The sequence below is a fragment of the Carlito syrichta genome, unplaced genomic scaffold (assembly GCF_000164805.1).
Source record: "Carlito syrichta isolate Samal-C Ts95f unplaced genomic scaffold, Tarsius_syrichta-2.0.1 Scaffold302276, whole genome shotgun sequence".
NCBI classification, from domain to species: Eukaryota; Metazoa; Chordata; class Mammalia; order Primates; family Tarsiidae; genus Carlito; species Carlito syrichta.
Window position 1 is genome coordinate 286,762 of NW_007246372.1, and position 24,158 is coordinate 310,919.

At 50.7% G+C, this 24,158-nt stretch overlaps 1 protein-coding gene across 1 annotated transcript; it reads right to left on the bottom strand.

Annotated features, from left to right (window-relative positions):
* Nucleotides 1–13,626: 13,626 nt before the first annotated feature.
* SEC14L3 (SEC14 like lipid binding 3) lies at nucleotides 13,627–23,495 on the bottom strand. The gene is made up of 12 exons (XM_008056176.1): nucleotides 23,354–23,495; nucleotides 22,282–22,357; nucleotides 21,984–22,027; nucleotides 21,793–21,852; nucleotides 20,603–20,791; nucleotides 19,207–19,302; nucleotides 18,534–18,594; nucleotides 17,641–17,724; nucleotides 15,927–16,033; nucleotides 15,497–15,636; nucleotides 15,227–15,396; nucleotides 13,627–14,193 (listed from the first exon to the last, which is right to left on the bottom strand). Exons 1-12 carry the CDS (start codon nucleotides 23,405–23,407, stop codon nucleotides 14,072–14,074), a joined length of 1,203 nt encoding a protein of 400 aa, XP_008054367.1. The 5' UTR covers nucleotides 23,408–23,495; the 3' UTR covers nucleotides 13,627–14,071.
* Between the last annotated feature and the right edge of the window lie 663 nt (nucleotides 23,496–24,158).

The window sequence follows — 24,158 nt, forward strand, 5'->3', positions numbered from 1 at the left end:
ACTCCAGTCTGTGTGACAGAGTGAGACTCCAACTCAAAAAAAAAAAAAAAAAATTAGGCGCTGCCTAGGTCAGTTTCAGGTTTTGTGCTCCCAGGCACAGGCTAAGTTCTCAGCCCTGCCCTAGCTGAGTCTCCCTGTCGCCTTGCCTGCCTTCCTGTGCCTCTGAGCCTCCCCCAACCATACACATGCTGTTCCTCAGCTGGAAATCCTTTTCCTTATGGCCAGCTCTGAGCAGCCTTCAGAACTAGCTCCAATGCCCCTTCCGTTGTTGCCCCATTCACTATGTCCCACTATGGGCCCCCTCTGCTCTTGGCTGCCCTATGGGTGGCCCTGCTTTGTAAAGTACTACTGGGTGCAAATTTGCAGATGCCTGGTGCATAGGTGGTCACACGATGGGCTTTGAAGGTGAGGTCTGTGGTTAACCTGTCCAGAGGGGGAGAGACTACCCCCTTGCCTCACTCCATGCTCCATCCTGGAGATGCAGGGGTTGAAGGTGGGGACATGCTGGGGAAGATTTCTCACTAGCATAGGGGTGGGACAGCATAGACCAGACCTGCATTTAACAAGGGAAGAAACAGGGTCTAACAAAAGGTCAGTTCCCACTGAGGCTGTTCTCACTGAGGCTGTCTTCAGGAAAGAGCTCAATGCCTGCCACCTGCTTCTTGACACTGGCTCACTCTCCCTGGTCTCTGTCATGCCCAGCTACTTTGCTTCCCCATTCAAGGCTTGTGACTTCAGCTGGCAAGAGGGCTGTTGAGACTCGTGCCTTGTGGCTGCCGGGAGATACTGCAGCGGGGGGAGATGGTGCAGAGGTAGGGTGTGTGGGCTGGAGAAAGGGGTAGATCAAGATCATACTGACTTGCTCTGTGGCCTTGGGCAAGTCACAGCCTCCCTGAGCCTCAGCGTCTTTCAAAGACACAGAGACCTGGATTGCTACAGACTTTGGTAGCCAAGAGTTTGATGCAGAATTGACCTGTCATCTGTGCGTTTACATGTGTCCTTTACTTATCCTTGTTTCTTGCATCCTCAACAGCTCCATGAGGAGGTAGAACTTTCATTTCCATTTTCCAGATGAAGAAACAGCTTCACAGAAGGGAAGGCCCCACTGTCTACCACCAGATAAAACTCAGTACATTAGCCTCCAAAGCAGAATAGGCATCTAAGTAAGGCAGAAACCTTGAACAAGATTTAGATGGAAACTGAGGCCCAGAGAGGGCAAGGGACTTTGAGGCCACACCTGACATAGAGGCCAAACTGGGTATGTTCCTGTCCTGGCATCTCCAACCATCATAAGGAGATGGTGCTCCCACAGATCTCAGAGATGATGGTGGAGTTCTTTGCCCACCTGGTCTATGCACCACCATCTGGAAGTTCAGAGCTCCCCTCATAGCTGCCTTCTGCCATGGAGTCAGCTCTATGTTTAAGAGGTGAGCGTGGCCTAGCACACCTTAGCCTGCCTAGAGCCCTGTCTCATGGAGGTCTGCAGGAAAAGGAAGGAGAGGTTGGGCAGAGGAGCTACCCCTCCAACAATAGGGCACCAGACACTGTTCTCACGGGCCCCCATTGGTGTGAGCCTGGGACAGGGCTGAGCCTGCTTGCCTGGGAGTCTGCATTTGGTTTTTGCCGGTCCTTTCTCTCCTATCCTGTCACCTGCATGGGCTGCCCTGGGGGGCTTGTTATGGGCCTTCCATGTTTTTTTTCTGGGCTCCCTCACATGCCGGGTTGGTAGTATTCCCCTCTTGCTTCTCTGCCAGCACAGAACCCCCTATGCCCTCCCTCTTTCTTGGTCACTGGCTCTCTGTCTGAGGCTGGACGTCTAGATTTCATTGTGATGCTTTGGCCTGGTTCTTCCCTTCCTGCAGGTGGGAGACATTGACTGGCCTGAGTCAGTATCCCAAGGGGAGGTTCTCTGGCCTAGGGGATCCTCTGCCACCAACTCTGGGCTAGGCTATAGAGAAAGCAAGAAGTGAGGCAGGGCCATGTGGCAGGTTGTGAGGGGCACTGGGCTAGGGCTACCTGCTCCACCTGCTCCTAGCTTTGCCTGCCTCCCCTTTTGCTGTGTGGCCTTGTGCAAACCCTTCAGTGTCTCTGGGCTCCATGTCTTCCCCATCTGGTTTTCTTTTTCTTTTTTTTTTTTTTTTTTTGAGTCAGGATCTCACTCTGTCACCTATGCTAGCGTGCAGTGGCATGATCACAGCTCACCACAGCCTTGACCTCCTGGGCTGAGATTGTGATCCACCCTCCTCAGCCTCCCAAGTAGCTGGGACTACAAGTGTGTACCACTGTGCCCAACTACTTTAAAATTTTTTTGTAGAGACAAGATCTTGCTATGTTACCCAGGCTGGTCTTGAACTCCTGGGCTCAAGCAATCCTCCTGCCTCAACCTTCTGAAGTGTTGGAATTACAGGTATGAACCACCATGCGTAGCTCCCATCTGGTTTTCATTTCAGCCCAGCACAGGGTTGTGCTGGATGAGCCAGACCTCGCCAACATAGCACCATTTTCCTGGGCTCTGAGTACCACATGGAATTTGCCATGGCTGGCAGTTCGCATCAGCTTTTACAGCTGTATGTGGATGACTGTGTGACCAGCCCTGGCTGGGATCTGGAAGTGGCCCCTGTGCACTACAGCATTGTCAAGACTCAGGGTACTGGGCCTGGGGAGGTTGGGGCAGGGGCTGAGAGCCTTTGCAGGGTTAGAAGGGGCAGATGCCCAAGATGGTGCCCTCAGGGAGTTCTTAAGTAATCCTCTCTAGGCCAGGGAGTAAGAACCCTGTACTGGCCCCTTCACTTCTGTAGCCTCTATTTGCCCCTCTGTGAAATGGGGATAGTGCCAAAGTCTTCATAGCACTGTTATGTAGAAGGAATGGGACAATGCTTAGCTCAGTGCAGAATTCTCTGAACCTTGCTAACTTCCTGACCTGGGCCTTCCAGGTCCAGGCAAGGATGCTTGTTCCACCTCTTGCCCCGAGAAGTCCCCAAGAGACTCAAGCTTTCCTTCCAGTCCTTCAGCTTTACTGATAGTCCTGATTATGCGAGTGAAAGCAGGTGCCTTCGGCTCTGGGCACCCTCCTCAACATCCAAAGATTCCTCAGGCTGAGTCTCTGTCCCTATAGATATGTGTCCTCTGCAAACTGTTGCTGTGGAATCCAAAGGCCATATCTGAAGGCCTGTTCATTCTACAGGGACACAAACAAGGGAGTCACATTCACTGAAGGTGTACTGCATGCCCTACCCTGACATTTGATATACTTGACCTCACTTCATTGCATAGGAGGTGAGGAAACTGAGGTTCAAAATGGCTCAGATGAATGTTCCACAATAGGTTAGCCAGCCTGAGTGCCTTGGCCTAGAGTAGGCAGTGTGGGTATGTTGGAAATGGAGAGTTTGGACTCTGACCTAGATCCATGTTTGAATCTTAGCTCCATCTCTTGTTGGCTGTAACATCACTGGCAAGTCACTGACCTTTGGTTAGACTCTGTTTCTTCCCTTGTTTCTTTTTTTGTTTTTTTTTTTGAGTTGGAGTCTCACTCTGTCGCCCAGACTGGAGTGCAATGGCCGCTCCCGACCACCGCAGTCTCGACCTGCTGGACTCCGGCGATCCTTCCGCCTCAGCCTTCCAAGTAACTGGAACTACAGGCACTTGCTACCATGCCCGGTTAATTTTTGATTTATTGTAAAGATGAGGTCTCACCAAGTTGCCCAGGTGGGTCACGAACCTGCGGGCTCAGGCAATCCACTCACCTCAGCCTCCCAAAGGCGCGGGATTACAGGCTGAGCCACCGACCCCGGCCTGTTTCTTCCCTTGTTAAATGCAGATCTGGTCCATGCTGTCCCCATTCCCATCCTGGTACACTGACCACTCCAGCCTTCCTCTAGGTGGTCAATGCTTGGCCTCCCTAAGTCAAATGTGTGACTGTTGTAAGGCTACCTGCCCACCTGTCCCTGGGCCACCCTATTAAATGTCTTTGACAGGTAGAAGTCCCCTGATTTGGGATGGAGGTTGGGGGTTGGCTCTGAGGCAAGGGAGGCAGCTGGCCTAGGGAACCCCTCACAACCTTGGGTGGATAGACCTATGGAAGGTACCATCTTGCTACTAAAAACGTTTGAGGAAACTGATGCTGGCCTCTTAGATCACAAAGATCCACTTGAGGTGCCCATTGGTCAACAAAACCAATGAGGGATCTGGCTTCTGGACCCTGTCAGCCAAATTCCTTTCCACCCTGGCCTCTCAAAGTGCTGGGATTACAGGTGTGAGCCACTACACCTGACCCACCTCTGCCTCTTATAGGAGGAAGCCTCCCCAGCTCACTGACACCAGTGAGAAAGACTCTGCTTATAGTGGTGTTGCTGTCTGCCTTGGGCATTGGCATCTGTGTCATTACTCACTGGCACTGGCTCAGGGCCCAGCCTTGAACACATCCTGCTGCAACCACTGGCATCAAGGTCTAAAGGGGTTCCCCATGCCTACCAGGGTTTTCCAATAGAGAGATGTTCACCAAGGACTTTAACTCTCATGGTTTTCCTAGAGTAGAGGCCACTGGCGGGTCTCCCATGACAGGATGCTGTCCTGGGCGTGGCAGGACTCAGGCAGGTAAGCTGAGGCAGCGGGGAGTGCATTTTCTTCCAAACTCGTGGCTGCCTAAAGCAGGCTGGGCTCCCTTCCTCTGCCCTTTCATATCTGATAAGTCCAGAAGCCCCTACCGCAGGAAGCTGGGAAAGCCAGACTCAGATTTCCATTTGAGGCTTCTTCTGTGCATCTTTTGTCTGTGGGCCAGTGAATGGCATGCCACGACTGACTCCTTGGGGTCAGAACCAATGGTTAACATTTCAGGAATTTGAGAGCTGGTTGGCAAACGCAGCTATTATTAAAAAATTAAACAACATAAGGCTGGGCATGGTGGCTCATATCTGTAATCCCAGCACTTTGGGAGGCTGAGGTAGGAGGATTGCTTAAGCCCAGGAGTTTGAAACCAACCTGGGCAATGTAGTGAGAACTTGTCTCAATTTTAAAAAATTAAACAATATAAAAAGATCAAATGATATAAAGTTAGATTTAAATACATTATATTAAAAGCAAAGTAAGGGCTCGAAGCTTATTGCTTCCTAACCATTTACCACACTGTGTTTTTGCGGTGACATACGCCTGTCTGTTTGGTACCATTTCCATTTGAGGCTTCTTCTGTGCATCTTTTGCCTGTGTGCTGTTGTGTGTCACTTGCCAACTCTGTGGTCAGTGACCTTACATGGGTAGCTTGAAACAGGCCCCCTCTCCTGGGATCCCTCACCCTGGAAGCCTATGGTTAAACATTTGCCATCACAACACTGCTGACCTGGGAGGTGAATAGATAGCAGCACCCCCGCATTATAGACCTACATTCTGGAGATCAGAGAGGGCAAGTGACCTGGCAGAGGCCTCCTAGCATATAGGGTGACAGGTTAAGCCTCAAACCTGTTCTTTCCTTTTCTAAAATAGCTAGGCAGAAAGAGGGGAAAACCAGCCTCAGTTGTAACGCCTGCCTGTCTGGAACTCTCCCTCCAGATTTATTTTTACCTCTCTGGCTGCTACCCTAGCACACAGGGCTTGGGCTCAGGTCCTTCTCTCTCTTCCCTGGCTGATCCCAATCATTCCTATAGCTTCCATCCCCAATACTCTGCTACCACATCTCTATCTGTCTCCTCTAGGACTGTGTGATGATCACAACCTCTAGCTTGCTCCTCTCCAAACCTTTCCATTTGGCCAGCTATTTCTTAAATTGTTAAGAAGAGAGTCCAGACTCCTTGCAGTGATTCTTAGGGCCCTTGGTGATGTGGATGACCCCCACAACCCCACACCATACACACCCTTTTTGCTTCCCCACCCCATTCATTCCAGCCATTCTGTCCTGACTGGGCTTTCTCATACACTGTTCCCTTCCCTGCCTTTCCCCTATCCCTTTCTATAGGCCCACCAGCCCTGCTGTGATTAAGCCCCCTCCTCCTTCAATCCCCCCTCCCCTAGGTAGCCTCTGACCCCATAGGGTTGACTTGGTGGCCTCCTCTGGGCTCCCTCCAGACTAACACTTCCTCCATCACTCTGGCAGCTGCCTGTGGAGGTCTCTGTCTCCCTCTGTCTGCTCTGTAGCCAGGGCCCACTTCTATCCTAGAGGTGGCAGCTCCAGTCCCAGCTACCTACTGACCCTACACACATCAGCTGGGTGGTTTGCAGCCAGCCGGCACCTCAGTATCCTGGTGGCGAAGTGGGGGAAACAGCAGAGACTCTTCCCACTAGCTTGTGAGGGCTGAAGTGGGACGGCCCAAGTGCCTGGCACAGAGTGGGTTGGTCCCCCCCCGGGGGGCCACCCAGTCCCTGCCTATGTCCTAAACCCCCAAGGGTAGGGTTGCTGAATTTAGCAAATAAAATAACAGGGTGCTCAATTAAATTTGAATTTCATATAAACAACAAATGATATTTCAGAATTACTTGTATGTCCCTAACATTGCATGTGGCATCCTTATACTATGCTGGGTATCTTGCATTTTTCCTGGAAACCCTATTCTGGGGGTATTCACAGGGCTGGAGTGCCTCCTCCACTCAAGTCCTAGAGAGAGCCCTCTCTCCAGCCTATCTCTTTCCTGGGCAGGGGATGGGAGGCAATTCTTGGAAATGGTCAGTTTTGTGCTAACTAATATTATCTTCATTGGATGGGTAGGGAAACAGGTACAGAGAGGGCAAGCAGGCAGGAGGTGGTGGATGCTGGTTGAATGGGAAATCACTATCCTCTGGAGGGAGAGGGTAGGGAAGACCCCTGCTGGGATTGGAGGGTGGGGGCTGGAGAGGTGTTGTCTCTTTTGCAGGCTTTTTGACCTTTGTCCTGGAGCATGCTGGGAATTGGGTCCCCTGAGCTGCCATCTTCATGCATTGCTCTGCAGCACCACAAGGGGGCAGCACCCCCAACACACCCATGGGAGCTGATTTAGACTGGTTATTGATAATATCTGTTAGTGGACTGCTCCCAATGTGTGCCAGGTTTTGTCAGGTCCTGTCCTACATGCTCCATGCAATGTGGCCCATTTAATCTTTACAACCTCATCATGACATGGGTATTGTTAGATCCCTGTTTTCTGGAGCTAGAGTCACTGGCCCGAGCTCACAAAGCTCTCCACCCACCACATCCCCCAGCCCAGGAACTGCTTTCATGCCTAGCACCTTCCAGTCCATGACTCTACACAGTTAGAGGCAGAGCTGGCTCATAGGCTGTGAGGCCTTGGGCAAGTTACCTAGCCTCTCTGAGTCTTGGCTTCCTTGCCATATGGAGGTAAGGACTTGAAGTTGCTGTGAGGATTACAGGAGAAGTGGTTCACAAAGCATTCGGTCGGGTAATAGCTTCACAAATATTGGCTATTATTAACACACACACATCCATTCAAGGGCAAATGATTGAACTGTTCCGTCTGATGACTAGCTCAGATATAAAGTATGCCAATTATATGGCTCAGGTATCCCACTTTTAAGAATTGATTTAAAAGAAATAATTGGATGACTATCCAGAGATGTGCATCTAAGGGTTATTGTTGTGGTCTTATTTGCATGAACTAAAAGCTTGAGAACTATTTATTTTTGTATGATCCGATTTACTTACTTTTCTTTTTTCTTGAGACAGGGTCTTGCTCTGATGCCCAGGCTGGAGTGCAGTGATGTGGTTATAGCTCACTGTAGCCTCGAAATCCTGGGATCCAGAGATCTTCCCATCTCAGCTTCCTGAGTAGCTGGGACTTACAGGTGTGCATTATTACACCTAGCTATTTTTGTTTTCAATTTTTAGAGACAGGGTCTCACTATGTTCACCAGGCTGACTTGGGAACTTTTTAAATGCCCAAGGCATAAAGAAACATTCTTCTGATTTGATCACACTGGTGACTGAATCTCTCCAAGTCCCTCCTCTGACCTGATACCTTTCATGGCTTCTGGTGGCCTCCATGATCAAGTCTGAACACCTCAGCCTGGCATTCAGATCCCCACCTTGCCTTGGCGGACTCATCTCTCACCATAACACGTCTCTGTGCCCACATTCTTGCCTCCTCTGACTTCTTGCCATTCTCTGGATGTGTCCTGCATATCCTGACCCCATACCTTTGCTCAGGCCATGCCATCTGCCAGGAGTGCCCTCCCCACTGCCCTCTTTCGCCAGCCTTCAAGGTCCAGCTCTAATGGTACCTGGTCCACAAGCCCTTCTCAGCTCCCTCCCCGAGACAAAGTCATCTTGTCCTACAGTCCCTTCCATCACATGCTATCCATGACAAGAGTTATTAAGTGACACCCACAGAGAACGTGGATGGGGCTCTTTTTACATGCCAGGCATAGCGCTAAACATTGCACTAGGTAGTCTCCATAACAGCCCTATGCGACGGGTACCACCATCATCACCTTCCTATAGATGAGAAAATCAAGTCCCTGTGCAGTCAGCTGTAATCAGCGTTAATTCTTACTGGCTTTAGTAAAACCCATGTAAGTGGGGAGGGCTTCGGGCCTTCTCTAAAATCCTCCTCTCCATGGTGCTCAGTTGATGGCGGATAAATGGACATAATGTAGTTCAACAAGGGATGGTATGTTGGGGCCATGGAGCCCAGGGAGCCCTCTCACCCGGGACTGGGAGAACCAAGTTCTTCCTAGGTCCATCCTTCCAGGTTTACATCCTCTGCTGGATGAGAGTCTGGAATGAGCCCTCCCTGTTTCAGGCTATGGGACACTGAAATTACTACGGATTTTGGGACCTGAAGGCCACACAGTGCGGGCCCTGCTGGCTCCAGGCCTGGGTTCTGGAAGCTGGGCAATGGGGAGAAGCGAAAGGCCTTTGCTAATCGTGTGCCAGGATACCTCACCTGCGCCATGGAGAATCCTTACCCTGAAAATGTAAGCGGCCTCTTCCTGATCCAAGTATTAATAAACCAGTGAAAAGAAAGTCCAGAGAGGCCAAATGACCACCCATTGTTGCACAGCAAATGTAGCCATGCTGGGATTAGGATACAAAGCAGGCCTGCTTGCCCGGGCTGACTGTCATCCTGCACCATCCTGGATGGGCATGTCTTTCTGCCTGGATCATTGACAGCTGACAGCCTGCTGCACATGACAAGTAGGAAAGCTTGGTGTGTTGACTGCTGTGACTTTGGCTGCTCCCACCCAGGGAAAGGGCGCCACGAAGGTACAGTGGGAACAAGACCAGGACCAGGTCAGGGAGGCTTCTTGGGGTGGTGCCTCTCAGGGGGCCTTTGGCTTGTTTGGGCAGATTGATGTTGTTGTACCCACCACAGGAGTAGACTCTGGCATAGAGGGAGACCATGAGCCTCTTCGATCCTGCAGGGGCTTTGGGGAGGAAGCTCGAGTGGCAGGGCCTATGACAGGTGCTACGATAGCTTGTCCCCTGTCCCCCCTTACCAAGCAAACATAAATAATAAAGCAAACATATAACCATCCTATAAAATTCAGCTACTTCAACATATAATCCCATCACCCAGATCCTTGTTCATTAATAGCTCAGTGTAACCATTTCCAGGTGGCTTTTGCTATATATACACACACACACATTAGCATGATGGTACAGATTTTGCAATTTTATTTATTTATTGAGTTGGGGTCTCACTCTGTTGCCCAGGCTGGAGTGAAGTGGTGTGATCACGGCTCACTGCAGCCTCGATTTCCTGGGCTCAGGTGATCCTTCCGCCTCAGTTTCCCAAGTAGTTGGGACTACAGGTGCATGCCACCAGGCCCATGAGGTCTCACTATGTTGCCTAGGTTAGTCCTGGAGTCAAGCAGTCCTCCTGCCTTGGCCTCCCAAAGTGCTGGGATTGCAGATGTGAACCACCGCACCTGGTTTTTGTAATGTTCTATACTGGGCTTCTGTAGTATTGTATAGGCAGTTCTGTAGGTCAGATACACCTTTTACATATATGATGGTTCAACATCTATGGAATGGAGGTAGCAGAATCTAACCAGTTCCATGCTGATAGATGTTTGTGTTCTTCAGTTTTCTCTTAAACCCTGCTAGGTAACACCTTGCTGCCCCAGTCCCATCTAGCAGATGAACACAGGCCTGTTTAGGGGAGTAAACAGGCTCTGGGCCTCTGTCAGGGACTGGGAGGGGCATTGTCCCCCTTCCAAGCAAGAGGGAGGGGACCCCAGGGCCAACAGCTTCCCCTCCACAAAGTTCCCAGGGGAAGAGGACACTTATATGGTGGTCACAGTTTGGCTGAAGGTCAAGATGATGACAGTGTCATCCTTCTACATCATTGTCATCCTTCTACCTCAGTCTCCCAAGAAGCTGGGACTACAGGCACACAACACCATGCCCAGCTAATTTTTTATTTATTGTAGAGATGAGGTCTTGCCAAGTTTCCCAGGCTGGTCTCGAACTCCTGTGCTTAAACAATCTTCCTGCCTTGGCGTCCCAAAGTGCTGGGATTATAGGTGTGAGCCACCATGCCCAGCCACTCCAGGCATTTCTTTCCCTACCTTGATGAACAACTCTGGATTTGCCTTAAGTGCCCTGCACAGCTTGCCTTGCATCCCTGGGCAATCCAGGGTGCTTCTGGGCTCCTCCTTCCCAGTCTTCCACAAGACGCCCAAGGACTTGCTGGTTGCTGAGCTGGCCTTCACGGATGTCACTCTGCTGCTGCTCCTGCTGGCCCAAAAGAAGGTGCTCAAGGTCTTCCAGCCATGTTGCCCCCTCTGCATCTTGGGAGTACTCCTGAGGCAGCCCCCCACCAACCCAGAGGCCCAGGAAATAGGGCTGGTGACTTGGGCAGTGGAGAGACTCTCTTCTGAGGAGTAGATTGATGGGGATTTCTCAGCGGCCCCTTCAGAAGACACTGAATAAACCTTGTATGTGCTTTCAGTAGTTTTCTGTCTCTCTGTGGGCTTGTCTTGCCTTAACTTCCCATAGCATTTGTGTTTACGGGTACTAAGTGTTGGGACAAACCTGACCTCTAACTGCATGACGTGAACGAGGACCTCTCTGGCCAATGTGGTGGTGGGTTTCTGGGGAGGGAGTGAGAGGCAGGGGCTGGGCCGAGTTAGCACCAGCATAGAGATGCCCATGGGTGGCCTTGGCCTGAAGTCTGCATGGTACGGGGCCTGGCCTTTCAGCCTCAGCTACCGACTCTGACGCCTCTTATGGGAAACAGCCTGTGGCTCCCAACGGCACCTGAAGCCTTTCCTTCCCTGACTCTTCCTTGTATTTCTAGGCTGTTGGAATAGAAACTCCCAAATCCTTAGCTTTCCTTCTCACACAATGGGGAGTCTGCAGGTCCTCTCTGGTCTTCCTGTTCCTCTGCTGTTTGCTGAACACTGCTGGAAGGAAGGGGGCCCATTGGCCAAAGCTACAAGGCAGGTCTCTCTTCCTTCTCAACGCTGCCTCCTGAACATTCAGAGTTGGAGCTGAGCCTCAGGAGCCTGAGTGACACTGGAGGCTGAGTGAGACTGGAGGCTGAGCTGGGGAGGGTGGCCCCCCACTTGGCTGTGAGTGCAGAGTGGGAGCTGTCTTGGCATGGCTGGACATCAGTAGACACTGAGGGGCACTCTGCCGATCTCAACGCCAGCCTTGGCCTTAGGCACCCTGTGCTGCCGCACCTCCTGCTCACTGTGACACAGGAGCTCTGACAAGTGACCATCCCCAACAGGACTACTTGTAGCCTCTTAGCCCCAAGGGTCCATCCCTTCCTCCTCATGCCCTCATCCTCTGACCTTGCTGTAGTGTGGAGCCCTTTCCCACAGGGGCAAAGGTGAGACCACCCTGTCCCTGGACCCTGCATCACTGATGCTGAACCATCCCCTCCTAAGGATCCCATGACACCCTTGGCCCAAATTGCAGGTGGACTTGGAAGAGGGTGAGCCCAGCCCCCTTTCCTTCCTCTTCCCTTTTCTCACTCTTTCCTTCCTCATCCTTCTTTTGTTGGGTTTCTAGATGAAATATGGGATGCTCAATTAAATTTAATTAATTCATTCATTCATTTGAGTTTGGGTGTCTCACTCTGTTGCCCAGACTGGCGTACAGTGGTGCAATCCCAGCTCACTGCAGTCTCAACCTCCTGGGCTCAGACAATCCTTCTGCTTCAGCCTCCCGAGTACCTGGGACTACAGGAATACACCACCATGCCCAGCTAAACTTTTTGATTTTTTTTTTGTAGAGCCAAGGTCTCACTATGTTACATAGGCTGGTTTTGACTCCTGGGCTCAAAGAATCCTCCCACTTCCCAAAGCTCGCAGGCATGAGCCACTTCACACAGCAAAATTTTAATTTCAGATAAACAATGAATACATTTTAAGTATGTCTCAAATATTGCTTTCTCCCCTAATTAGATCTAACAACCTTCACTTCTTCTTATCTTCCCTCCTCTTCCCTTCCTCTTCCCCCCCCCCATCTTCCTTACCCCTCACCCCTGGATCAGGAAGAGGGCAATCTTGTGCTGTTCTGGCAAGTCACTATGGCTGTGAAGAGTATTGGGAGTGAAGAGATGAGGGTGAGCAGCCTTAGTTTCAGTCTGTTCCTGTTGGCTGAGGGAACAAAGCCAGCACCTTTGGGAATGCTTGCCCATCTACAAAGTAGAGAGAAGATTCCACGCCCAGGTGCAAGAAAGCACTTGCAGTCTCTTATGGCACCAGCCAAGCCCTTTGGTTTCCATCCATCCCTATTTCCTGGCATGATCTGGCTCCTCCAGGCAAGAGTTGAGTTAGGGCCTGGGGCTCAAGCCAGCATCTCTGTGTCCCTGAATCGAGCAGAAAGTTTGGAAGGAAACTCTAGAGCCTGGCCTTTCCCCCACTCACCAGGGTCATGGCAGGTGTAGGGGGTTGTGCTTCACAGATGCCATGTGAGCAGTGGATGGGATGCTGGACTTAGAAGCACAAGCCCTGTCCAACTCTGCAGTGAGTTTCCTTGGACAAGTGGCTTGTAGGTCTCCATGACTCCAGCACCCCAATGAGCCCCTCACTTTCTCTATCCAAGAAAAGGGATTGGAGAGGGTGACATCCAGTCATGCCTTCTCTCCTCCTTTGTAAAAGTGGGATCTTAGTAGGTGGTAGTGTGGGGTATTTCAGAGCAATATCTTTGGAGTAAGGAAAAAAACAAACAAGAATAGTTCCTCTGTCCAGGACCTACCATCTAAGCTGTGTGACATTGAGCAAATGGCTCCCTCCCACCCCCCAAGCCTCAGTTTCCTTTTCCACAAAGTAGCTATGACAAGTGACCTTGAGGACAGCATGGGAATGAACTGAGGCTCACAGAGCACTTGCCGCAGTCTCTGACATACAGAGAGCACTCACCAAATCATGGCTGAGATTCTCTTTATTATCATGCCATGCAGCAGCTAGAGCCAAATGCAATTTCCTTTGCTTCCAGAAAGTTCTTTACTTGCTTACCACAGAAGCTCCAAGGGACAGGGTGAGGGTGGGAGTGATGGATGGAGAAGCTGAGCATCCAAGTCAGACAAAACCTGATGTAGGCATCTCCTCTCAGGGGCATGTGGCCTTGTGGCTGGGCTCCTAAGAGGCAACCACTGCCAGAAATCTGCAGAAATCTGCGGGCTGGACTGCAGTCTTCAGGAGGGTCCATCCCCTCCACACCTCTGCCACTGTCCGAGGTGCTGAAAGCCACCCAGTTGCCTGCTCCCTGTCATTTGGGCCTCTGTTCAACACTGCAAGTAAGTATATGCTGAGCATCTTCTGTCCAGGGAGTGGAGGTCAAAAGGATTTAGCTGAGTTGCACACAGCTCATATAGAAGGAATTCAAGTACACACAAATGCCTTAGGATAGGCGAGGGCAAATACTAGGAGATTAATTTTCCTATTTCTTCAGTATCAGTGACATCCACCCCTTGCCTTTACCCTTGCTTCTTTCTCTTCTGCAGCCTTGGTACCCTGCGAGGCTGTGCCTCTCACACCCTTCCTGGTCTGACCATAGCAGATGAGTCTTCCCCAGGGCAGTTCTTCCTGTACTCACTAATGTCACAGTCAGGAGGACTAGTGATCAATTTAAGAGAAGGAGTAGGATATATAAAGAGAAAGCAGAGAGTCGGGGGTCTCTGAGCAGTGAGGGAGCCACCTAGACAGGGGTGAGCTCCTTGTCGTATTTCTGCATGCCTTCATCCGGGAGCAGCACCTCCACTGTAAAGCTGACCTTCTTGGCGTGGACAAAGCTATAGGTGTTGTCAAAGCGCAGGACATCTGGGGACAGATGGAAAGATGGGCAGTTGGGCCTGGCTTCATACTCCCTAAGCCCCTCCCCAGTCTGTGAAGGAGGAAGGCTTGTGTTCCTGCCAGCTTTTTTTGCTGGGCCAAGTTCCCACCATGCCTTTTCCCTTCCCCTTGGAAACTGCCACCTCTGGGCAGGACCTGTAAACAGACACTGGCCTCCTCTTGGCATGTGCCCAGGCCTGGCTTTAGTGAGAACAATGAGAACAATGGTCATTGCCTCCCATTGTCTCCACACCTGGACACTCAAATGAAGGGAAGGGGGATGGTTGAGAACATCAGAGGCCTCCCAACCCCCTTGTTTGAAATGGGGTTCTGGACCAGGCCTGCTGCACACCCTTTGTCTTCTCAAAACCACCCCAAGAGGCAGGGGTTGTAACCATGGGTTCACTTCTGAGCAAACCAAGGGTTCTTCCCAGATTAGTTAGACTTTTGTCCAAGGTTACGCAGCTGCCCTGAGGCTGGGTAGGACCCTGAGTGCACACTCAGCTTTGTGGCTCTGCACAAGTTGATATACTCTTCAGAGCCCCAGTTTCCTCACAGGGAAAGCCACTCCTCCTCTATTTTCCCCTGCCTATGTCCTGTGGTCCCTTTTAGGGCCTGTGTGTCTCTGACCCCTGGCACATAGTAGGTGCTCATAAGTGCGGACTGTGTCTCTGGCTCCTGGCACATAGTAGGTGTGCATGAGTGTGGACTGTGTACCTCTGGCTCCTGGCAATAGTAGGTGCTCAGGAGTGTGAACTATGTGTCTCTGGGCCTCACACACAGTAGGTGCTCATGAGTGTGAACTGTGTGTCTCTGGCCCCTGGCACACAGTAGGTGCTTATGGATGTGAACTGTGTGTCTCTAACTCCTGTTGCACAGTAGGTACTCATGAGTGTGTGACTGAATGGTACTAACCTAGGCTGTGTGTCCCTAGTTAAGGGGAGTGCCACTGTCCCTCATTTCCTTCTCTGAACCATGGGACAGGTGGCTCCAACCTTCTGGAGCCAGAACCCAGACTTACAGACGCCGCCCTCTGAGCAGGTGAGGCTTCCATCCTCAGGTACCATGTGGGCATTGTAACGCTGACTGGGCAGCACCTCTGTCATCTCCCCTGCCCGCTGTCGCTCCCCCATCTTGGTCTTCAGGAAAACCCCAAAGCCAATGTCTGCACCGTCAGATGAGAACTGCCACCTGTGAGGGGGAAGGATAGGGAGGGGACAGGTTGCTGCTCAGCCTGATGCATCCACGAGGGGTTAGGGCCCAGTCGGGTGGGATGGCAGCCTGCCCCCACCTGAGGACACAGCCCGGAAACAGGATCTCGTATTCTACTTGGTGTGAGGAGCCGCGGTTGATCTGCACGGAGTGCTCGTACTGAGTCTTCACTTGGTCCCTCACGTACATGGATTTGGGGATCTCCCCACCATAGTTGATCTGTGGGCACAGGATGGGACGGGCTCACTTCCCTCTCCTGCCTGAGACACTTCCGCCATCTTCTGGAAGTGTCCTGCTCAAATTGCCCCACCCCCACCCAGGGAAAACTGCTTTGACCATCCAGGCTGGGTAGGAACTTCTGGGAGCTTTCCTGTTCAGCTTATCCCTTGGGTTAAAGTTCCCTCATTTCTTGTTTGTCCTTACAGCTGCTGAGAGCTCTGTAAGGGCAGGGTTGGGTCTGTCTAGTTCGACTCTCTAGCCTCCCCTGTCTTGGAGAGGGTTCTTTGTACCTTGGTTAAACATTTGGGGTTCCCATCTGGATCAGTCAGGGTCCCTCCAAACTGGGCAGGCAGCTCCTCAGGACTGATGAGTTTCAGCAAACCTTCCTTCCAGTTATCTGGGAGCAGTGGGGATTGAAGGATGGTTATCAAGCTTGGAGGGGACCAATCAGTCTCTCACACCCACCAGAAGGACCTGAACTTGGGGAGATGCCCTACAGGAGTTAGGCTGATTCCCCAGTCTCCTAGGCCTTGGGTTATAGGCATTGTCCTTCTCAGTACTGTGTTGCTGAGAAAATGTGTTTCTCCTTGGCTGTTGGGTTTGCACATTCTTGAAGTTTTCCCTGTCATGAGTAGCAATTCTAAGAGTTGTCTAATTGTTTCAAGGAGACTTGGAAGCCCAATGAAGTCAAGGAACTTGTTGACATCACTGGGTGAGTAATTGACATACCCAAGTCAGACCTCCTGGTGGGAGGTGGACAGGCCTGAGCCTCCCCCTGCTTAATCACCATGGCCATGATGCCAATTATTTTTCTCCATGCCCAATGCATAGCTCTAAGAGTCCTGGGTCCTGGCTATCACCATGGTCCCAGCCCTGTGGCTAATCCAGGCTACCCACTACCCATAGTTGGGGGGGGGACGTCCTCTCTAATGGGATAAGACCACAATGCCGGCACACCAGGGCCAAATGTACAGAGTCTTGTGGGTACCAAGTGGGGCAGAGGCTTTGTACTTGGGAACTGTGGCAGTAACCAACAAGTCACCAGAAGTTGGCAGACTTAGAAGGCATGGGCCTGGGCCCCTCGAACCAGGTTACCTCAGAATCCATCAAGCTCTCCATCCCAGTGGAATTGGATGGATGCAATAGTTCAGTATCAGGAAGGGAGAGAAAGTAAGGATTTGTAAGACCCCCTCAGTCCTGGGTCTTCAGTTCTTCTGGCTCTGTGATCTATTATCCTTGGGAGAAGTTTTTCCCCAAGTTCAGGGTCATTGGTTTGGGTTTAAGAACTATCTTCCTTCTATCTTCCTTTCACCCCGTCACTTGTAACTACAACTAGTTTTCCTACTCATAAAGTCAATACGCATTATTATACAAAGTTTAGAAAATGTAGAAAAATACAAATAATAAAATTAAACACATGATTTCTCACATATTTCCTTCAAGAAATATGTATTTGTTTCAATACACTTGTTTTTATAAAAATTTGATGATACTGTCCACATGCTTTATAATCTACTTTTTAAAAACTTAATGACATTTCCCATAACTTTGTGTATTCATTCACAGTATTTTTTCTCATGACTGCCCCATAATTCATCAAATGGATGACCATTATTTCCTTATCCAGACCCTTCTTGTTGGGCCCCTCTTCTCTGAATCATGGCATCTCTTCCTACTCTTCTTCCTCATCCTCCTCAGTCCAGGTTGCCTTTAGAAGGACTGAGGTTATTAATACTGAAAGAAAACTGAGGCCCATAGACCAGAAATTGACGAGCAACCAAACTAAAACCCATAAGTAGGGTATGGAGGCCTTAACAACAAAGGAGTATGGCAGGGAATAAGGTGTAGGTAACTGATAGACTCTATAGGTTAAGATCCACTTTGCTTTTGAGAAAAAGGTGCCTATGACTCTAGGTGATGTGAGGAATTAGGAACAAAATGATGGACCAAACTTACTCTAAAGCTTATGTATAGGAGTCAGGGAATCAAGCTGGAACTACTCACTTCCCAATACTATAATTTTCCTGCGAGTGTCCTCACTCAGGAATGGCTTCATGAGGTTGTAGCCCACAGGAAAGAGTTTGGTGGCTGGAGAGATACAAGTAAGGTAATGGAAAGAAAATAATTCAATTGAGACTTTCTCTCCATAATGACTATTGCCAATGATATAGAGGAGTCACGGCTGATCTTGGCCAGTTCCAACATCCTGCATTCAACAAACCATCCAACCAAAGGGCAGTCAACCAAATCCAATCAACTGAAATGCCAACCAGGCACCCAATCGGTCAACCAAGCTAACAACTAGCCAGCCAACCAACTAGCCAACCAAGTCTCCAATCAGCTGGCCAGTCAATTGGACAACCAACCAACCAGTCAGTCAATCATCAAAGATATGCCTACCCTTCCATCTACCCACCCACCTAAACAATAACCACCCAAATACCTATGGAGCATCTACCATGGCCTCAGGCCTATGAGGGATACAATGGAAGTGGAGAATCAGGTCCCCGCCTTTAAGGAGCAGACAACTCAGCCAGAAAAATAGGATGGATACACATAAAACATCCAGAGACCCTCAGAAGGCAGCAAGTAAGAAAGGCAAGAACGGGTTGCCAGGGCCAGAGGCAGTCTAGAGAAGGGGAGATCACTGTAGGTAGGAGAAATGAGGGGAGATTCCTGGAAGGGCAAGGTTGGAGCTGCCTCGTCTTACAATAAGGTCAACCATAGATGTTACCATTTACTAAGCACTTACCCTATGCCAGGCACTCTAAGTGATCTGCATTCAGCCAAGCAACCAACCTGCCTCACAACAACTCTGGGACAAAAGTGTTGTTATCTTCCTCAGGATACAAATTAGGAACCTGAGGCATAGGTAAGTAAAGTCACTTGTCACATACCTTTCACAATAAGCATGAACTTCAGTGTCTCTGGGTAATTCTCTTCAAGGAGACCGAAGAACTACGGAACCAAGGAAGATCCCATCAGAGCCCACACATTATCTTCTACCTCCACGGCCTTTGCAATCTCCTGTCTGGAGGTTTCAGAGGGTGTGGAGGGTTTTCCTTCTTGCCATCACCCTTGGAGGGGATCTTCTCACCTCAGACCATTATAATCACCCCCTAATAATAATCATTATTGGAGTGAATGTTACAGTAATGACATAATAATAATGACTACTATTTAGTAAATGTTCACTGTTTGCCAAGCAGTGTGTATACATTTTACATAACAACTCGCTGAAGTATCCCTGCATTGCTATCCCCATTTGGTAGTTGAGGAAACTGAGGCTTGGAGAGGCGAACTGACTTGCACGAGTCACAGAACTAGGGGTGATGGGGCTGGAAAGAGTTTGGCAGGAGGGGGCCCTGTGTTCTCAGTACTGTGTTGTCCCTGAGGCCTGGTCTGTGGGATCCTCTAGGAAATGTGTTAAAACCCTTTGGGTCCTTTGTCACAGTGATAGGCCCAGCACTTTTTTTTTTAAACTAAATGTCTCTGAGTGAAGAACAGAGCCATGGCAGGTCAAGCTGGCCATCAAAGGAAGTGAGGAGTGCCTACAGGCCTTCTTCTCACCTCTTGGTACACTTCCACCAGAGGTTTCCAGAAGTGCTTCAGTCCCAGGCCCTCACAGTCAAATATCATCACAATGGTCTCAATCTTCTTCCCTAGCTGCAAAGACAAGGGCAGGGAGCAAGTCCAGGGTTCAGGGTGCAAGCTCGGGAGATGGTGATCCAAGTACACGGACCCGCAGGGCTTCCTCTAGCCATGCACTCTGTCCTCAGAGGAGCAAGCAGACAAAACAGCGAGTGTGTTTCCCCACTCAAGCACCCATCCAGCTATCTACCCATTCACCCGTCTACCCACTCATACGTGAATTCACTCATCAACCCGTTGGCCCGTCTATCCATTCGCATCGCCATTCATTCATCCCTCCATTTGTCCAACTGATATTTACTAAGCACCTATTTTGTGCCAGACACTGAAAGTATAATGGATAGTGCTCAGTGACCCACAGTTCTCGCCCTTAAAGAGTTCACGGCTTAGCCGGGTACAGGGGTTCACATCTGTAATCCCAGCATTTCGGGAGGCGGAAGCAAGAGGATTGCCTGAGTCCTGGGGTTCGAGACCATCCTGAACAATTTGGTGAGCCCTCGTCTCTACAATGAATCAAAAAGTTAGCCGGCATGGTGGCACACGCCCACATGGCTCCAGCTACTTAGAAGGCTGAGGCCCCCTAATAATAATCATTATTGAAGTAAATATTATAGTAATATTTACTATTATAAGAATTTTCTGATCCCAGCAGGTTGAGGCTGCAGTGGTTGTGGACGTTTCACTGCACTCCAGTCTGGGCGACAGAGTGGGACACTAACTCGAAAAACAAAAAAACAAAAAACCAAAAAAAGAGTTCACAGTTTGGCTGAGGAGATGACAAATAACCAGCACATCCCAGTCCTGTGATACATGCTGGGATGGGTCCACACGGGCTACAGGGACACAAAGGGGTATTTAGTCCAGGCAGGGGCCTCAGAGAAGGTAATATCTAACTTTAAGACCTGAAAGATAGATAGAAGAGAGCCAGGAGAAGCTGTAGGAGGTAGGCGTGTGGCGGAAGCTGGGTCATCCAGACGGAAGGACCAGCAAGGGCAAAGACTCAGAGGGAATGGCGCTAACTCCCACTGATGAGAACTATGCATTAGGCCCTGTGTGCCAAGCCACAGACTTGCACTATCTCAATTAGTCCTTGCAACTGTTATTTATTATTATTCCTGTTTTATAGGTGGGGAAACTGAGGCTCCCAGAGGTGAGCTGCCTTCCCAAGGCCACACAACTGGGAAGGAGTAGAGTTGGTGTCTGACCCTGGAGCCCTCTGGCTGCGGGACCAGAGAACACAGGTGTGCTCCCGAGACCGAGCCCACAGCAGCCTCGACTGCCCCCAGCCGCCCACCCCACCCGGCCTGGGCCTCACCCGCTCTGTCTGCAGGTCACACTCATGCAGGATGCGCTCACAGTCCCTCATCTTGGTCTTGAGCAGGTCCTGTTTGGTGACTGAGAAGAGCAGCCCCTTGGGGTCAAGTGGCCCGATGATGTCATACCACACCGGGCAGCCATCGCGGTCATAGCCACACAGGCCCCCAGGCATGTACTTCTGGATCACCTGGACGTGGAAGGAGACAGAACTTGGCATGACACACCTCCCTGGAGACTCCCAGACCAGGTTGACCTGGACAGCTGGAGCCTGTACGAATCACGGTACAAAGTACCGTCCCTCCCCAGAGGGTGGCGCTATTGTCCCAAGTGAAAAAACCAAGGGTCCTGCAGGGGAGGGTCTTGCTCATGGTGGGTCAGTGGCAAAGCCAGGTCTCAGCCAGGCCTGGGTCAAGGTCTCCGGGCTTCCTGGTTGTGCCCCCGGTGTCTCCCATATCCATATCCACGGAGAGGAGTTGGGTTTAGGGAGGGAGAATATGGCTTCTCAAGGTCAATAGAGCTGCTGCTTCTCTGCTGTGTGTCCTTGAACAAGTGGTGCCACCTCTCTGAGCTCCATTCTAGCTCTTCTTCTGTAAAATGGTTTGGATAAGTCTCCCTCTTGGAATTGTCGGGGAAAGTTCCCAAGATAATGTTTTGCCTGGCCTGGAGTGTATGCCCAACAAATGATGGTGACCATTCCTCTTCTCAGATGCCAGCTTGATGGGCTAAGTTATTTTCCCACCCAGACAGTATGCTTTGAGCAAAGCCCCAGGGAGGAGGGGCACAGAAACACAGGCTAACTGTGGTGGGTAGGAACCCAGCTTCAGGGCACCTCAGACAGACCAGAGCTCAAATCCCAGCCCCACCTTGGGGCCATGGAACTGTGGGCAGGTTGCCTAACCTTTGCTGGGCTTCAGAGTCTTCCACTATAAAGTGGGGACAATAGTAGCCACCTCATAGGGTCGTGATGATTAAAAGAGCTCATGCTGCTAGTTTTAACCCAGCCCTGGGCTTTGCAAGCCCCCAGGAAATATTTGTTATTATGACAGGAGAGGTGCCTGCGGGGTCAGGGGATTCCACAGGCCTCTCAGGCTTGCTGCCCTTCACTCATGGTCCCCAGTGACCCTGAGTCTGCCTAAGTATTGTGTCCATGGAAGACTGAAGAGTTTGGGGCGGGGAGGGTTGGCTCACCTCTGGGGGCTGCCAATCAAAGATGTGGTCAATGTCCATGGTCTTCCGGAACTCCATATACTGAAAGGGAAGTGAGTGGTGAGACCCCACCAGGCTCCCAGTTCCCTGAAAAAGGAGATGGAAGTATAGGGGCATGGGTTGTTCCCCACAATTAAGCCACTCCCCGGATCTCCAGGGAGGATGGGTCTCACCTTGTGGAGCATGGCCTCTGATTTCTGCAGGTCGAAATTCCTAGCTGTGAGAAGAAGGAAGGAAGGAAGGTGTGAGGTGGGAAAGAGGCAGTTTTCTCTTGCTCCTTGCCAGTGAGAGCTATGGAGGCCACCGGGAGCCTGGGTGGAACCTCTTCTCTTCTCCCTAACCCCTCTCCTCCTCTCGACCTGGACATGTGAAGCAAGATGGAATGGTTGGATCCTGAGAGCTGTGGGTCATTCTGAGGCAGCTGGGACCAGGCCCCTCATGCTTCCCCTGATCCTTCACCTCTGCCCTCACCTCGGAGCCAGCGTAGAAGAAAATAATCATCAGGGTTGGGCAGGGCAGGCAACACATCCTGGACATTTTCTCGGAACTAGGAAGAAAGATGCTGGTCAATGGCGTTCTCTCACATTGCACCTTGGCCTTCAGACTCAGAGATTGTTTCCATGGCCCTTTCCCTCCCACATGCAGTCTGACCCACACTGATGGAAGTGTATGTGGGTGAATAAGAGGAGGGATGGCTCACTGGATAGGTAGGTGAGTGGAAGAAAGATAGATGGGTGAGTAAGTGGATAGAAAGAAGCGTGGATAGAAGAGTGAGTGGGTAGGTGGATAGAAAAAGGAAGGAGAAATCAGTGAATGAATGGGGAATGGATGGATGGATGGTTGGATGGATAGATGAAGAGTGGTGAATGGAAAGTTGGTGAATGGTGAGAAGGAGGGATGGATAGATGGGTGGATTGGTGGGAAGATGGATAGGTGGATGGAAGAAAGGCTAGATGGTTGGATAGGTGAGTAAGTGGTTTGGAGTTTGACTGTATCCTTGGTTTCCTCCATGTGTTAGCCCCACCAAAACTTCTGGTTTTGAGGTTCCACTTTCTACTAAAATATGGTTCGTAATTATGTGTCTTCTTCCCCCTTAACTGTGGGAATGACAACACACTCTGCTTAGTCTCTCCAGCTCTTGCAGATGGGTCCTCTTTTCAGGATCCCAGGGGGAAGGGGTTAAAGGGCAGATCAGCAGCATCCTTCAGCCCCCACCTAGGAAGACTAGGGGGGCGGGGAGGAAGAGGGAACCCAGTTGCCAGGTAGAGTTCTCTGGGTCTGGCTCCTGGATGGAAAGAAGTTAAGCTTAAACCCGGGTAGGCTTCAGACACATGATTGACTGGAAGTGGTACTATTCCCTCAGCCCCTGCCCTGGACAGGGGCATGTCACTGGACACTGTGGGACTTGACCCTTTGAGAGGCAGCAGCAAAGAGACAATGTCAAGGATGTGCTGAATTGACAGAATGGGGCAGGGTTCTGGCCACTCCTTCCCCGCCCCCCTCAGCCCCTTTCCCCTAGGGCTCCACAGGGAGGGGCTCTCACCTTGGCCAGGGTCTCTGCCTGCTTGGGGCTCAGGTCTCCAACTTGGCCACTCATGGTGCTGGCTGAGGCTTGAGGAGTGGTGGCCACTACAGGCAGAGGCCAAGCCTAGTTTCCCAGCCCTGACCCAGTGGGGGCCTTTTGCCCCCCTCCTGGGTGTGGCTCTAGGCGCCTCCTCCTTGGCCAACTGTTTGGATTACACGTTACATAACTGGGATTAAGTGAGGTCCTGTGCTTGGCTCTGGGACAGGTCTGGGGGACACGGGAGGGTGTGCCAGAGGTCCCCTGCCTGGAAGCAGCAGCTGAGAGAAAAGAAGACTGGCCTCCTGTGACCTTGGGAGCTCAGGACCCCCCTGAGCACTCCCAGGTCTTCAGTGTCCACTGCTCTGGAGAAGTGGGAGGCTCGGGGGAATGAGGACCACTTCTCGTGGGTAACCTCTCTCCCTAAGCCTCAATCTCTCCATCACGCTAATGTAGGGTTCTCCAAATATCCCCCCCCCACCTCTCCCGCCTTTGACAGGATAGGAGTCTGAGGCTGATCTAGTAAACAATTCATTCACTTTGTCAGGGGTGGGAAGTTCCTCTTCTTCTTTCATAACAAACATCTACAGTCAAGAAGAGGACAAGCTAGGACAGAAAATGGAACTCAAAATGTGTCCTTGGGGAAGGTTTGTATTTTCCGCAGGATGGTGATAATTTCCCTGATGTCTTTCAAATCTCATTCTGAGGAGGTGACTCTGCAAACCACAATGTGGGAAAAGGCTCCGTACCCTCACTCTGCTGTCCTCTCTTCCCATGGCTGAAGTCA